The sequence below is a fragment of the Accipiter gentilis genome, chromosome 30 (assembly GCF_929443795.1).
Source record: "Accipiter gentilis chromosome 30, bAccGen1.1, whole genome shotgun sequence".
NCBI classification, from domain to species: Eukaryota; Metazoa; Chordata; class Aves; order Accipitriformes; family Accipitridae; genus Astur; species Astur gentilis.
This window is the reverse complement of record NC_064909.1, coordinates 1,822,302-1,838,486: the sequence shown is the minus strand read 5'-3', so window position 1 is coordinate 1,838,486 and position 16,185 is coordinate 1,822,302. Positions and strand designations below refer to the sequence as shown.

Genomic DNA, 16,185 nt, shown 5'->3' with positions numbered 1-16,185 from the left:
GGGATTTTAAGTTAGGATTAATGACAAGCAATCTGGTCCTGAAAAATTATATATATGCTGATAATCTACTTGAGGAAGTGCCCTTCCTAAAACAAAATGAGAAATATTGCCTTTTTACTACCTAGCAAGTTTGCAATACGTGCACTGTAAAAATCACTCCCTGCAAAGATTCATCATAGTGGCTATTTCTGGCAAAGTATCCTCCTTGTACCTGGAATCTTGTCCTTTCTGCAGCATAGACTTGGTAGTGAAGCATGGCTTGCAAGACTTTCTTGTGACCATCTGGTACCAAGCAGACAGCCCCTAGGATCTCCAGCACAGCAATCTTGGTCTTAATGTTCTCAGTCCGTAAGCTCTGGGAGATGATGTTGATACTCTCTGGATGAGCCAGGACATGAGCCCGTCCTTGGGAGTTGTTCATCAGTGCCTTGATACACCCTATAACGGATGTATGTATACGGCTCTCTGAAGTCTCATAGTCCATGCTCTTCAGGAAGTTCAGCAAACAGCTCAGGCCATCCAGCTCAATAAACCTGGTCACAAACCTTAAAAAAAAAAAAAAAAAAAAAAAGGCAGGAAAAATAAGGAAAGTAGACCAAAGGTGATTTATTCAAAAGATACCATATTATGCAACCCTGCGTCTGTAAAAGCTGGCTAGTTTTTAGCTTAAAGTTCACAGAATAATTCCCAGGTATTTAAGGAAAACAAAACAAAGCAAAGCAAAGCAAAGCAAAACAAAACAAACAAAAAAGACAGAAAACAGACTGGCTAATAATGGTGTGTCACATAGTTTCAGGGTAGTTATATTCTATCACCTTAAGACCCTACTGTTCCATCTCTGTGGTCTTTGTTGCAGTTACCACCAAACACCTGCTATGGTCCACCCCAATATTTGCTGCATTTTCAAGGCTGAATGGATTCTTTCAAGTTGCTACATCTTACATACTTGCTAATATATATAAGATACATTTTCATACAGACGCATCACCACACTTTTAACTATAAGTTCAGATAATCTTGAAAACCATTTTTAGACCTAGGTCAAACTTTTAGCCAATACTACTTATAGGCTTCCACATCCAGGAGCTGGGTACAGTGACAGAGGCAAACTCATTACCACTGTGCCTGTCAGTTGTACTCACATACATATAGGAACATGCTATATTTAAAAGGGACATGTTCTTCAGTAAAAGGCAAAGCTCCTATAATGGCCTTGGCTGATTTTTATTGGTTTGATTGTTTGTTTTTAGTTTGAGGAGGTATATTAAAGGATGGAACAGGTCCACTGTCAACCTGCAGTAGCAAAATGTACAGTAAAAACATCATAAATAGAGGAAATAGAGAATTAATCTGTTACCAATTGACACATCAAAGACTGAACCTATAGTAGGACAGGTTTATTTTGACTATCGACATCACGAGAGTTCTGTTTCTACTGTGTTCTACCATAAAATTTGCCTTTCTTCAGGTTAAGATTATGGAAACTGAGGATGAAAACAATATAGGAGAAAGTCCTTGGAAAAGTGTAAGGTTTTGTTGAAAACCACGATTAAAAAATCCAGATGGGTCAAATTAGACCATGCAGACATCATCCTAGACAAATCAGTAGAAAAGGATGGAATTATAAAAGTCAGTTTAAACTAATCATTCTGGCAATGTTTCATTTAGAGTTCCCAGGCTTGAAAATGGGGATTCAGAGATACGAAAAGCGCTGCAAATAATTTCTCTAGATTGCTTTGTTTACCTTCTCCTTCCTCTAACACGTCGTTCAGGTAGGTGCACTTTTTTAGAATATCTGAATGCAAAAACATGTGAATTACATTTGAATTTTCAGTCTACCAAAATGTACACCAATGTTGTGGTTTAACCCCAGCCAGCAACTAAGTATCACACAGCTGCTCACTCACTCCTCCCCACTCTCAGTGAGATGAGGAAAATTGAAAAAAAAAAAGTAAAACTCGTGTGTTGATATAAGAACTGTTTAGTAACTAAATAAAAGAAAATATAATAATAACATCAACAACAACAATTAAAAATATAATAACAGTAGTAATAATTGTAATGAAAAGGAATATAACAAAAAGAGAGACATTAGACCCAAGAAAAGACAAGTGATGCACAATGCGATTGCTCACCACCCGACGACCAAGCAGCGATCTGCCCCTCACGGCCAAGTCCCCCTAGTTTATATACTAAGCATGATGTTCTATGGTATGGAATACCCCTTTGGCTAGTTCAGGTCAGCTGTCCTGGCTACGATCCCTCCCAGCTTCTTGTACACCTGCTTGCTGGCAGAGCATGGGAAACTGAAAAATCCTTAACTTTGGATAAACGCTACTTATCATCAGTGTGTTATCAACATTATTCTCACACTAAATCCAAAACACACTGTACCAGATACTACAAAGAAAATTAACTCTATCCCAGCCAAAACCAGGACAGCCACAATAATATGTCCACAACCATGCTCTAAAGAGCGTAATGTAGAAAGATATCTCAAATTAAAAGGTTGTTAACAATTGCCACCTGTGTAACAAATTAAAAATAGCAGAAGTCTGTGTCATTGTGCTTTTACCCAGCCTCTCCTCCTCCCTGTTGGATAGTTCCTAATGTTCTGTCTTTCTCCTGTCTGTCCTTAAGTGAGATACTGCTCCTAATATGCATCAGTAATGGAAGCACCATACTGAAAGACTGAATTTCACTGGTCTCTGTTCATGTCTCTGCACCAGCCAAACAAACCTGAGTCATACTTATATATCTCCTGGATAGTATGGACTTGACACATGTATGGTCTTCTGGTGGTTACATCCCACACCACACAGGAATTTTCAGGGCTTACCTGAAATTTATGCTCACTATGATGACAGATTTGCCAACTTGAAGCTTATTTGGGCCAGCAGTTTGACCAGAAATATGGCAAAGCCTGGTGCTTTCAACTAAGTTTCAGTCTGAGGTTTGGGTTTTGTTCAAAATTGAATTTCAAAGTGAGTATCTGAGTAAGGGCAAGCACACACAGGGACAGGTGTACCAAAAATGAAAACAAGGTTTAGTTGAACCCTGCTAAGACAGTCTGTCACGTTTCACACAGGCCTGATTGCACATTCTTTGGATGCATCATCTTGTCTACCCTAACAAATCATAGGAGCAAAAGCCCCTCTGCTTCCAGGCCAGAGAGTGGGATCAACATTGTGCACCAGGAATTTGGTAAGTCAATCAAAGGTCAATCAAAGCGTTTTGTTATTTAAACTGATTACAGGAAATTAAAACTTAGTTCAGTTTCTGTAATACACTTAGCTGCTAGCATGCCGTTGTGGTTTAACCCCAGCCAGCAACTAAGTACCATCCCCCGGTGGGATGGGGGAAAGAATCAGAAGAGTGAAAGTCAGAAAACTCATGGGCTGAGATAAAGACAGTTTAATAAGTAAAGCAAAAGCCACACATGCAAGCAAATCAAAACAAGGAACTCATTCAGCACTTCCCATTGGCAGGCAGGTATTCAGCCATCTCCAGGAAAGCAGGGGTCCATCACATGTAATGGTTACTTGGGAAGACAAACGCCATCACTCCAAACGTCCCCCCCCGCCTCCTTCTCCTTACCCCAGCATTCTATGCTGAGCATGACATCATATAGTCTGGAATATCCCTTTGGTCAGTTGGGGTCAGCTGTCCCAGCTGTGTCCCCTCCCAACTCCTTGTGCACCCCCAGCCTGCTCGCTGGTGGGATGGGTTGAGAAGCAGAAAGGGCCTTGACTCTGTGTAAGCACTGCTCAGCAGTAACAAAAACATCCTTGCCTTATCATCACTGTTCCAGCACAAATCCAAAACATAGCCCAATACTAGCTACTATGAAGAAAATTAACTCTATCTTAGCCAAAACCAGCCCACATGCCAAAGAAGACTGAAATAAGTGTATTCACGGCTAAGAGTTGCTGCTAAGGATGTATTTGGAACAAAAAAATGCACAGGCTCAACATGTCACCAAACAATGGGGTGCCAATGACTTCCGAGCTTTTCTCTAACCCTGGGTCTAAAGAGCTGAGTTGCTCTTTGCCTCTACTATGGAAGGACTAGTTTAAATCCTCCTTCTCCTCACCTCCATATCTTAGCTATCTATATCCACCCTACACCTTAGCTATTCCCTCCATCTTTTAGGGGAGAGAAAAAAAACCACAAACCAAACCAAAAAAACAGATGTTTTCCTGTTCTTTTCAGTTCCATGGCTGAGGGAAGACTTAAGATGGATAACTTTCTGAAGGTACAGAGCTCTACTGACAAAAGAAAACATCCTGAAGGAGCAGCTGAACAAAGGGTCCCTTAAACATACTTTCAGATGGAATACCTGGTCTTATGACAAGACATACAAGGCACTACAACCTTCATGTATTTTAGCCTGCTCCGATGACCATGTGAAAAAAATGGTAAATGCACAAAAGTCACATTGTCCCAATTAAATACAATCCCTTACTAAATTCACTGACAGAGCAATTTTTCTAGGACTATTTGGATGAGGTCATTCCAAAAAGGAGACATGCGCAGGAAAATGCTGTGTGTCGCAGACTTTGATTAATGACATAATTTAAAACAGTGTTGTGATTTTCCTGCACTCTTCCTAGTCCAGAGAGCAAACAGTAAGCTGCATTACTTAATAGGAAGCAAACCCAAGTAGCTTCCCATTTCAGCTGACATTAGAAGCAGGGATCAAATTATGATTTTCACCTTCCTTTTCCAAAACACTTAGCTCCCTATTTTCCGGAAAAAAACAGAAATCGTGCAAGAGGGAGATAAAGAAATGGCAATAGCAGTTTCTGGGCCAACAGACACTCTCATTATGAGGATTGTCTTGGTGTGAGGAGGTATGTGTGTAAATGTCTGTACAGGAGAAAGAACTAGGTGGGAGTTTAGCTGACAGGCTGAGAGCCATAATCCTCACACTGTTTGGTGTTTGTGCATCTGGATGGGGGGGGGGGGGAGGGGGGATGTACACGCACGCAAAAGCAAACCTAAAGTACCTTCTTACTTAAAATATACACATGTGTAACTAACTGCCATCCTATACATCCTGTATGCTGCAAAGTACGGTCTTGTTCTAGACTGGAAGGTGTAAAGTTCAGAATATTTGCCAATGCATTCTGGCTAACACATTCAAAAAACTCAAGAGTAAATAAAGCAGGGTGTGTTTTAATAGGTGCTAAACAAGCAAATTAAAGCCTAACCTTACCTCAGACTCTCACTTGATCAGTTTCACACACTTAAAAAGGCAGGGCACCTCTTAGCCTTTCAAGTTTTAGAGAGTGCTGATCAGAATGAGTTAACTAGCTCTAATAACAAACCTTTCATCCAAATACAGATGTGGTGGCCTAAGAGGTAATGACCCACTGATGGATTCCAAGTGTATGGGGTGACAGCCTCCCTGTGATACTTGATCCAGCTCAGGAAAGACAGAAAGATCATATGCTGTGGGTGTGCAGAGAGCAGGATGTTCCCACCATGTTAACAGCCAAAGCTACACTTCCCTGCAGCATCAGTTTTTGAATGATGCATAATCCTGACAACTACTGAACTGCTGAAAAATTCAGCATAATGGATTTTCCTTGATGGATGCATAAATGGTCATCTCCAGTATGCACTTGAATGAGATATGGCTAAATCAAACAAAAATAACAGGAGGTAAATCTGAATAAAACAAAAGGAGAAAAGCAGACAGCAAAGGGAGTTAGTGATGATTCAGACTAAAGAAGGTGTTTTTCTGGGGTTCCAAGAGTGGGGTTTTTTCCAGTCCCTTGTAAGTTTTTGTTTTTGCTGCACTTCTGAACCTCCATTTTTGGGCACTAAAAGACCAAAAGAAAAGCTCTTCTCTCACTGCTTCTGTCCAACAGTTTGTCATCACACTTGTTTATAGTCCTAAGTTCTTACAAACCTAAAAGAAAATGTGTTTTCTTACAAGATGCAGATGTGGGTTTTTTGTTCTCTAAGGCTGGGGTTGTTCCTGTGTGCTGGGACATAACCTGGCTTTATTATTTCAGGGCAGTTCCTAAATACCAGAACAAAATGCACTTGCTCAAAGGGGGCCAACTAGCTGCCCAGAGATGCTTCTATCACCTTTCTCCAAAGAGGAGAGGAACTTGAGTTTGAGGGGGTCTGCTTCAGGTTTTGTTGCTGTTTGAACTGGTGGGTTTGAATAGAGGCACAGATTAGTACTGTTACTCTGCATTTTCTACTAGGAGAGACACAGTTCTGCAGTAAAATAAAACAGTGCCAAACACATGCATTTTTCTTCTTTTGATTCCTCTAGATCAGAGAATTCAAACAGAGGAGCCTATTGGTAAGCTGTCAGAGCCCCTGTGTACCCTACCATCACAAATGGATTCCAGACAGTTCATCCTGTGTGAATTTAGGTATCTGTTTTCTTCAGAGGCCTGATGAACAGAAGTGGCAAGGAAAATAGGATTTGATATCCAAATTCAACTACAAAGACTAGTATTTTGAAGGCTTGGGTATTGTACTGCTTATGAGAGGGATCTGATGGAGCCAAGGGCCTCTCTACTGCAACCTTTCCATCAAGAAGAAATTGGCTTGTTGATCAGGCATTGGCCTGCAGCCCATTTGGCAGCTAACAAATTGAGTCGCTGGAAATTAGTTGAGACATAGAACTTAACTAAAAATTTGGCTTGGCTTAACTATTTAAAAAAAAAATAGCCCCCTAACCATCGCCAGCGATTTAGAAGAGAACACTTTATAGGGCAGCTCATAGATGCTTGTACTGAAGCTCATTAGGGTTATTATAAACAGATGAAGCAACAGGCTGTTGTCAAGGGGATCCAGCAGAAGCAATATAGGTCTGAGAAGGAAAACCTTGCAAGGCTTTGAGCAGAAGACATTTTTATTTCTTCTTCTCTATTGCCTTGCTCTCAACAAGTTGACCAGGGCAGAACAGCCAATGGTGGCCACCAAAGTGTTTCAGCTGAACATAGCAGAGAGGCCTTGCTGCTATGGCTATGCTCAATGAAAGCTATCACTTTCACAGAGTAAGCATCAAACCAGCTCCACTTTAATGTAATGGAGTTGCTACATCAAGTCTCAACAGCGCAGGACTTTGCTTTAAAATCCTTGTGAGAGTTAGGAGTTTGGCAGTTGTTTTAGCTTCCATTTTAACATAAAGTCCAGCTGCATTTTACTGTGTTCTCTGCTTTAGGACAGTGATAGACAGGATCAGTCACTTATCCCCTTGGGCTAAGTGTTTATATAGGCCACTGTTTCTTCATTTCCATGTTAAAAGCACTCACTTACCCACATGCTAAAGTTACCAAAGCCTGATGAATCTTTATGCCTCAGAGGAGCTGAGAATCTGGCTTTGTACTCTCTTACAGCCTGTCACAACAGGAGCTAAAAAACTGAGGTTTAAGCTGACATGTTCTACCTCACACTTGCCATGAGGTGAGAAGCTGCATGCAGTCAACTTTTTAAACATCATGAAGGGGAGAAGCACACTCAGCATTTAGCTCTGCAAGTCCCAGAAATATCTTCACTTCAGGTCAATATAACTGCAATGCAAATCCTTTGGGGTTATTTTTTGGGTTGTATTTATTTATTTATTTATTTAGGTTTGGTTAGGGCCCCCCCCAACCCACCTGTTTGCTTAGGCATTATGGAGGCTCTTTGAAACTGTGACTTCAGTATAGTGTGGATGCAAATGCATTTGGCCTATTTTGGGTCCAATACAAAGACACTCAAACTTTTTGACCGAGTGTTTCCTGAGATCATACCAACTATAGTTACTGCTTCTGCACAATGGTCTTCTAACTGTTAAATGGAAAAGGTTTCTATGCTAGTTAGTTTGCTGTTGTTCAGAGCTTTGTTCCCAGAAAAACAAAGATGGCCTTACCTTCAAAGACACAGTTACACAATAAAGTCTCTTAACATTTCTCTATGCCACAGTTACACATAGGACAGGAAGAATGCCAAACCAGGTGATGTCAGATGGATTAGCTGCTTTGTACCAAACAGTTCACATTATTAAAGATAAGGGGAGGCTTAAATTCAGAGTAAAGGCTGAGATTTTGCCCAACGTGAATCAAATTACATATCACATGGGATGTTCAGGGGGCTATGAAGTCTAAAATCTGATCTTCATAGTTATTACCTGTGTTCACACCTATCTACCACAGGTTTTTCACAGACTTGTCTTTTATTTTCCTGAAGCTACATGCTTCAGCATTAGCATGCCCTCCCTACTAGGCAGGTTCAGACCAGGGACTGTATGGCTTTCTGTGGATTGTCTGAAATATCAGAGAAGTTTGTGTGAGGTGAGACAATGAAGTTTCTGTCCTTGCCACTCTTTCCCCTGTCACATCTGACCATAGGGAGCCAGTGAATTGTGATCAAAGATGAACAACATTACCTCATGGGCTGAGTCCGCAGCGCTGTCTTCAAGTCTTCAACTATTTTATTTTTCATTTCTGTTTCTTCTTCATCAAAAGCATACAGAGTCTGCATCTGTTCAGAAAAGAAGATGACCATCAGGATAGCTCAGGCTGCCTGGAAACCAAGAGACAGGCAGGGAACTGTGAAAAATAACTATCTTATCAACCCATGCAGGGGTGTCTGCCGGCCTTTCTCCAGGAAAGCAGTGCCTCAGCTACAAAACTGAATCCAGATGAGGCTGCTCATGTGGACTGGCAGCAGCATACCACTTTACCACACTGGCTAAACTAGGGTTCTCAGATTACCCCCCAAAAATCATACTTGCCAGTATGCCCTTAGAAAACTGTACCTAATTTGGAACAGCCATCTGCTGTGGTGATCTATGGATATATGAGGCAAAGTTTGTAGGGAGAGGTAATATCTTATTAGACTGACATGGCTGGAGGGATTTGGAGGGGGAAAAAAGAAGAAAAAAACCCCAGACTTGTGTGTCAAGTTTCAAAGCATAAAAGCTTTTTCCTCAAGTGACTAAACAGCCTGCAAGTACCCTGAGTTACAGCTTGTGTACATACAAGTTTGACTTTTCTTCCCCATGCCAAGTATATCACCTGTTTTAAGATACTGATTTTCCTCATACACTTTGCCTTTGCTAATTACGAACATTTACTGCAAAAAGCTGGAGCATCATAAAATCCCTGTCCCTGTTTTTTAACAAGTGAACTGAAGCACATGGAGACTAGATTTTCCCCCAGTATGCAGCTTGAGATAACTAGAGCTTGCAGTCAACTGGAACTGAAGATGCTGTGGGTCACTGTAAATTACAGTGAGAGATGAGTGCAATACACACAAAAAATAAGGTTCTCGAAGTCAGGCAATGCCATTAAAAAAAGGGGTATATCAGGAAATCAGGGTTCCGGATCTACACTCAGCACCACTGAGACCTTGTGATGTGAAGCAAGACTCTTCAGTGCCCATACCATTCAGGCTCAGCTTCAGTGTATGACTTTTTAAAAAGTCAAGACTCAGTGCTGGAAATTCTTAGCCTATAGCTATGTCTTCTTAGTCACTTTACTTGTAAAACAGAGAGGATAAATGACTCATTGGCAGGATTTCTCAGGGATATCACTCAGTGGTATCTGGAAAGCAGCTCTGAACTTCTTCTCAAATGAATAACCCAATTAAACTAGTATCATCTATCATGGATCTGATATTATACCTCTCTGTGGTGGAATCTGAGTAGCTACAATTATGGCCCATTATAGGAAATATTTAAGTCTTTATTTTACTGTTCAGCAAGCACCAAAGAAAACCTTCCTCTCACTGGAACTTCCTTTAACCCTCCCCCATCCGCCCAACACCTCACTTCCCTTGAAAGTGCTCCCATGTTTTTTGCTTTTGCAAACCATGTGGTGCCAACACGTGTCCGATCCTCAGGGTGGCCATTTGGCTACATGTCGTTGCTGTCTTATGCTGAACAGCTGGCATAGGGAGAGGTGTTTAACTCTAGGGGTCTTCTCTCTGATCCACACTGAAGTCAAATTCACTCAGTAACAGAGCAAGCTATTTCCTGCCCTAATGGAATGACAGAGCGCTACTGATGGAAAATGAGCTGATGATGTTTTATCTGTTGCCAGCATCCCCCAACAGCCAGAAGCATAAATGGAAATGCTTAAGCCAAGCCATATATGATCCCTCTCTTCAAAAAATAAACAGAAATCCTGAACAGGCATTATGGAACCTCCATGGCAGAGTCCTGGAGTGTGATTTGGGGTTTGATTTGTATTTTCTTGGGTGACAGCCCATCTGGTCATCTTTCTTTTGGCCCATAAATGCTCCTTTGAAAGGCTCCCATTTCTCCAATGGCTTAATTTCTCCTCTGAGCCATTGTGGGGGGAAAGCAAATGGATGATAGGAAGGTGCTCAACAGTATTTTGTTCAGAGTGAAAAAGGCGCATTTCCAAATGAAACAAATACAAATAATCCTGCCTTTACAACAGAGGGTGATTATAGAAAACCCCTTTTCTAAAGCTGCAGGCAGCCAAAAGCCCTTCATTTCTCACTCCTGTGCATGGCCAGGAACTCAAATCCTCATGCCCTCTCTAAAGACAGACTGGTCATGCGTCTGCATTATGAAATAGCTTTCTCAGCAAGAGTTATAGAAAACATAATTGTCCCTGGGAGACAGAGGGGTGGGTACTGTCATTATTTGAGGCTGGATTTCATTAATGTGGCTGGCTGATGAATTGTGTTCCTGAACTACAAACTGCACTCGAGGACTAACGTCTGCTGTGCTGAGGACGCAGCTAGTTACTATCAGTTAACCATCAGTGGTATACATAAGGCTCTTTTTTACAAGCACATTTTGTATATTTAAAGTTTTCCAGATTAACTGCATTGCCCAGGAAAGTATAGTATGTAGTTACTTGATTTGCTAATTCAAAAAAATTCATGAATTTTTGAAAACAATCATTCACATGGAATTTTATGTGTAAAACTTCAGGTAGTCCAAGAAATTACTTTTGAAAATTTGGCTCCATTTAAAATGAAATATTTTAGTTTTATCAAAAGCACAGATTAATTCCCACACCTTATCGTAATGGCTAATCATTCCTCTAAACTGCTGGGAAGGAAAATACAGGACCATAATAACAACATGTGTGAGAAAGAAAGAGAAAAGAAAGAAAAAAGAAAAAAAAAGGGCATTAACTAGCATCAGCAATACACTGTATGGAGGACCTAGTTTTATTTAACAGTCTCACACGATTAAAATGAAAAAAAGAAAGAAGAAAATAGAATAGTGAAAAAGCAACCTGTATGTTTCAATTTCTCATTATAGTGCAAGATCTTTCTTTAGATCTTGTCTAAAATCATAACTAACAAATTGTTATCACTATTGAAATAACTTCCAGTTCATAAACAAATACAAGTAAAATTAAAATGAAATTTTGATTTAAAAATATTGGTTTGCATGCCTCCTATGACATACCTGGACAATAGTACTTTAAAACATTTCTTCAAAGAAAACAAGTCAGTCGAAATTCAAGGTGCACCACATCTCTAACTACATTAAGGCTGAACTAAGAGAATAAACTATGAATCATAACTATGAATAGACGTAATTTAAAACCCCTGAACTTTTAAGCAAATAAATTTAAAGTAACATAGATGTCGCCTAATCTAGATGGAGGAGAGACTTATCACCCACCTGCTAAATTCTGCTGAAGGATATATATTGTTAATGTTCTATAAAGCTGCTCTGCCCTGAAGAAATGCTTTCTGAGTCAAGGAAAAGGGCCTTGTTACAGCTGTATTTATTAATCTTGACCCTTGCCTCATAGTCTCGACCGAGCCATCTCTCCAGAAAAGCTGGATCTGCAACTACTGTTCACCTGGAAGTCTCTCTGTGGAAATGCATACACAGCCAAGCTCATAAAAGCAACACAATGCTGTCAGAAGTTTTCCTCCCCAGAAAAGCAAGGGCTGTGTTTATTTGTGCTGCCCAGCAGACAGTACCATGGGGTGAAGAGGGCAGGAGAAACACAGGGAGGTTTCTTTACATGTGATTTTAACAGGGCAGCTGCTGCATTTTTAAGAAAAGACGTTCTGTGTGCTGATGAATCAGCAGAAGATGACAATGACCTTGATAATGGAAATGGTCTCCAGTTGTTGCCATGCAACCTGTCCACAATCACCAGTATTATTTATAGCATATAGACATCAGAAGACTTGGCAAATTTGGAGGATCCTCTTTGTAAATTAGACATCATTAGCAGCTGTCCCTTTCTCTTAAGGGCTAGTCTAGAAGACAGTCTACCAATGACCTACTTGGCCCCTTCCTTTCAGTCAGGCTACCTGAGCAATGGGACAGTCCCTCCACAGGAATTGCACACTACAGACTAGTAAAGGGATCCAGTTTTACTGTCATGCTCTTGTGAGAACCGGGTTTAAAAACTATTAAAATCTAAAAAGTCACAGCAACAGAAACAATTGTGGGAACAGAACTGTGCCTAAAATGCATGGCTTTTTGAACAGGATCAGGAATCTGTGACCTGAAGTGCTTCCTAACATAGTGGTCTAAGGTTACAAGTAGGGAATGTCAAACATGTCAGGAATCGCCACATTGCTCTCAAGCATAATCTATGAGGGGCAGATATAATGGCTAACACTGCAGCAGGCCTTCTGAGAAAATGATCCTTGAGCACAGGGTCTTGGCCTGCTGAAATCCACAGAAACATACTTAAAGATATCAGCAGGATAAAGGTGCCATTTCCATTTTATCAGCAGGTAGGATGAGCTTTTTGCCAAGCTAATACATAAAAAAGAACTTCATAATTAAACAAAAGGATATAGAAAAAGATGTGAAAGACACATGGAGAAAGATTCTTATGCAATTAATTCACAAGAGATGCAAAGATTAAATTTTATTAAAAAAAAAACAGGACTGAAGGCACTTAGTAAACTAACACTTCTGTGATTATTGCTACCATTTCAATTCTCTTCTTGCAGTATTTCTAGTTAAATTATTGCAATATCTGAGAATGCCCAAGAGATGCAAACTTAAATAGACTATACAGAGTCAGGAAGCAACATGAAACATGTTTTTCTTTCACCACTTCCGAGCCAACTCCACTTGCACACAGTTTAAAAAAAAAAACAAACAAAACAAAATGAAAAAAACCCACCACTAAATTTAGGACTAAAATTATAAGGGACCCAAAATAACCATTTGGAAGCTAAGAATCTCAGAGGTCTAAATAATAATGAATAGAACATGTCTTTTAAAGCGTGTCAGAGCTGGTTCTCAGCTGTATTACTCCAGTTTTCCACTGATACAATTCCTGTGAAATCAAGTCAACTAAGTTTCACCTCCCTAAAAGTGAAGCAACTAAGTGGTAAATCAGAAGAAGGGGTTTTAACCCCAGTGTATCTCCTCAACACTTCAAGCATAAGAGTAAATCATGAGGCTTGAAGCCAAATAAAAGGTTGTTAATCATTCAGTGTTGAGGCATGCAAACAACATTATCAGGGCTGGTGTTTATTGGTACTCTTAAAACATGTTTAAAATTAGAAACATAAGCCAAAATATAGTCTCATTCCATGGAACTGCTCCAGATTTACAATAGTGGGATGTAAATATTCACTCCAGGTTAACATCAAGATCATTTAAAGACTAATCCAAAAGTTACTGAAATCAATGGAAAAACTTTCAGTAGATTCAAGAGGCCTTGGATCAAATCCTACCAGAAGTATTTGGCTCAGTGACATTGCAAGGTTTCATTCTTATTTTTTTCCTTAATGACCCTTGTAGAGCAAATTTGTTCAGTCAGGAAATCAAAGCACAGTGCCATGCCAGTCGCAAAAGCTCAGCCTCTTTTCTCAAAAGAAGTCCATATTCCTTCTATTCCATTACTCTGCCCCAAGAAAATGTGGCATGAAGGAAGGTGACCATTTTATTTATTCATGTCTCACAGTAGAAAGCAGCTTTTCTTTTATCCTCTTACAGTGAGTTATAATAACTTGTAAATCTTGTTGGTTTTTTTTTTACTGAGCAAGATATGTTTCACCATGAGAAATGCATCAGTATTGACACCTTTAGCATCCATTAAGGCATTATTTTTATAAAATTATTTTATATCTCATAACCACTATCTCATAATGCAAAAAGTGCAGAAAAGCCTTTAGAAATCAAACATAAAAGCATAAGTAAACAGACAAGGTGTGCTACCTAAGATGCTAGGAAAAGAATTCTATCATCACTTCTGCACAACTGCGAAAAAAAGCTGAGTAGACATTGCACACAAATAACTGGAGACAAAATTTGACTATAAAAATCAGTAAAAGGATCAAATTTCAAAATATAAGATCTACCATATCAAAGGAGATCAGTGGACACTATATGCAGGTGTTCTGCTTCTGCTGGTGACCAGATCTACTGGATGCTTCAGAGGAAGAGATATATTATACAGCTATCGAACAAGGACAATTAAAAAAAGTTTTCCTCAAATATCTTGTTGGCTTGTATCTGATGTCTAAGGTGTTACAGCCTTATGTTCCTCTATTTATCTGGTATTATAAAAGTGGATATTATCTTACATAAACAAATACCTTTTCTTTAATTCTTCTACAAAACTAATAACCCCAGCATTATTTTGTAGATTAATTAGAAATCAGTTTGAAACCACAAAACAAAACTTTACCTAGTTTTCAAAAAGATGCTTTTTCTGATTCAGCAAATATTCTCTTGAATTTTCATTCCAGAATCTAATTTGAGTGCCTTCAGTGCTCAGTGTTGTAGAAATAAAAATTGGAAATGCTTATGGTGCTTTCTACTCTATTCTTCTGCTAGAGCAGGGCTTTCTTAATACACATACTCATCTTCTTTCAGAAGTCCTATTTTAAATCAGTCATGCATTTGGCCTAACATTCTTCTCCTTTGGGAACTTCTTCCTAAAGAAACACATCTCTATGGTAGGAAATCTTCCCTGCTTTGCAGAAGAGGTAACTTACTGCTGCCATGGAATTGATGCGGTCAATGTAGTAATCTGGCCAACTGGTAGCAAGCTTATTAGGATCTTCTTGTTCCTGAAACAGAAGGTTAAACAAGGTTACAAAAGGAGCCTTTACAGGATGAAATGCCACTGTAGAACCACCTGGGATTCTTCACTGTGCTGCTTTTTATTGTGGTATCTCCCCCCATATTCTTGAATAATGCACATAGATGTGTGGCATTTATTACAAACATTTCTGGAAGTGTAATGTTAGCACTGTCACCATAGTGTGTGAGATCAAAAGTGTCTCCTTCAGCTAAGGTTATTAACCACAGAATAATAAAGTTTGATGGAGACACAGTTATCTTTGGCATCTAAAGAGCAAACCTCAGTCCCTTAAACTTACTATGTTTCCAAGTAGAAGGATAGCCCATTTACATATAACAGGTTTACATTTTGTACCTTTAAACTGACAGATCTTATAAACTATTTTGCCTCTCCACACCTAGAAAGATGGTGGGATTCACCAACAAAGGGGTTTCATATCTGCTATGGAGAAAAAAAAAAAAAATCAAGTCAAGGAACCTGAAAAGAAGCCAAAAGACTGTCTCATTTTGATGTGATAAACCAAAAAGAGGTTTAGACTGGACATTAGGAAGCATTTCTTTACCAGAGGGTGGTCAAACACTGGAACAGGCTTCCAAGAGAGCTGGTCAATGACCCAAGCCTATCAGTGTTTAAGAGGCATTTGGATAATGCCCTTAATAGCAGACTTTAGCTTTTGGTCAGCCGTGAAGTGGTCAAGCAGTTGGACTAGATCATCATTTCAGGTCCCCTCAAACTGAAAGATTCTATTCTATTCTAAAAAGTTAAGCACAACCTCAGGACATCTGAAGGAACAGAATGGCATCCCCTCAGTTACAGTACGAGCAGTATTAATCCTTCTATCCCTACCTCCCAAATAATCCACCTGAAATCATCTTCCCTAGACTAAGCTCAACCAAGCTCAACTTCTAAAAGGAGACCTAGTCCTACTCAGGAACCAATTCTTTCTTGTTCCTTGGCTGCTCAATGGAAAAAAGATTTCATTCTAATGGGTCTATTTATTTCTAGATAGGTGTAACAGTCACCGGCAAAATGAGGATTGGTTTTAGGATCCTGATCTCCCATTATAAACTGCAAATAACTCATATTAAGACTCCTAGCTTATGATAAAAAGATTGAACCACTTGACTCATCCTAAGGGTGTCCAAAGATGTATGAAGACTGTGTGGAT

General features: G+C 39.6%; 1 protein-coding gene across 10 annotated transcripts in view; it reads right to left on the bottom strand.

Moving 5' to 3' along the window:
- Positions 1-16,185, bottom strand: part of DAAM2 (dishevelled associated activator of morphogenesis 2) — a 238,949-nt gene that overhangs the window by 98,220 nt on the left and 124,544 nt on the right. For 8 of the 10 annotated variants that reach the window (XR_007510122.1, XM_049833706.1, XM_049833703.1 and 5 more), the window contains 3 exons: positions 14,929-15,003; positions 8,399-8,493; positions 212-545 (listed from right to left, as the gene is read on the bottom strand). Coding sequence is in view for 9 of the 10 variants with exons in the window: in XM_049833706.1 (XP_049689663.1) it covers positions 212-545; positions 8,399-8,493; positions 14,929-15,003 (504 nt within the window). In the remaining variant the exon portion in view is untranslated. The remainder of the gene's footprint in view (positions 1-211; positions 546-8,398; positions 8,494-14,928; positions 15,004-16,185) is intronic. The other 2 variants (XM_049833709.1, XM_049833710.1) reach the window with 1 other exon arrangement.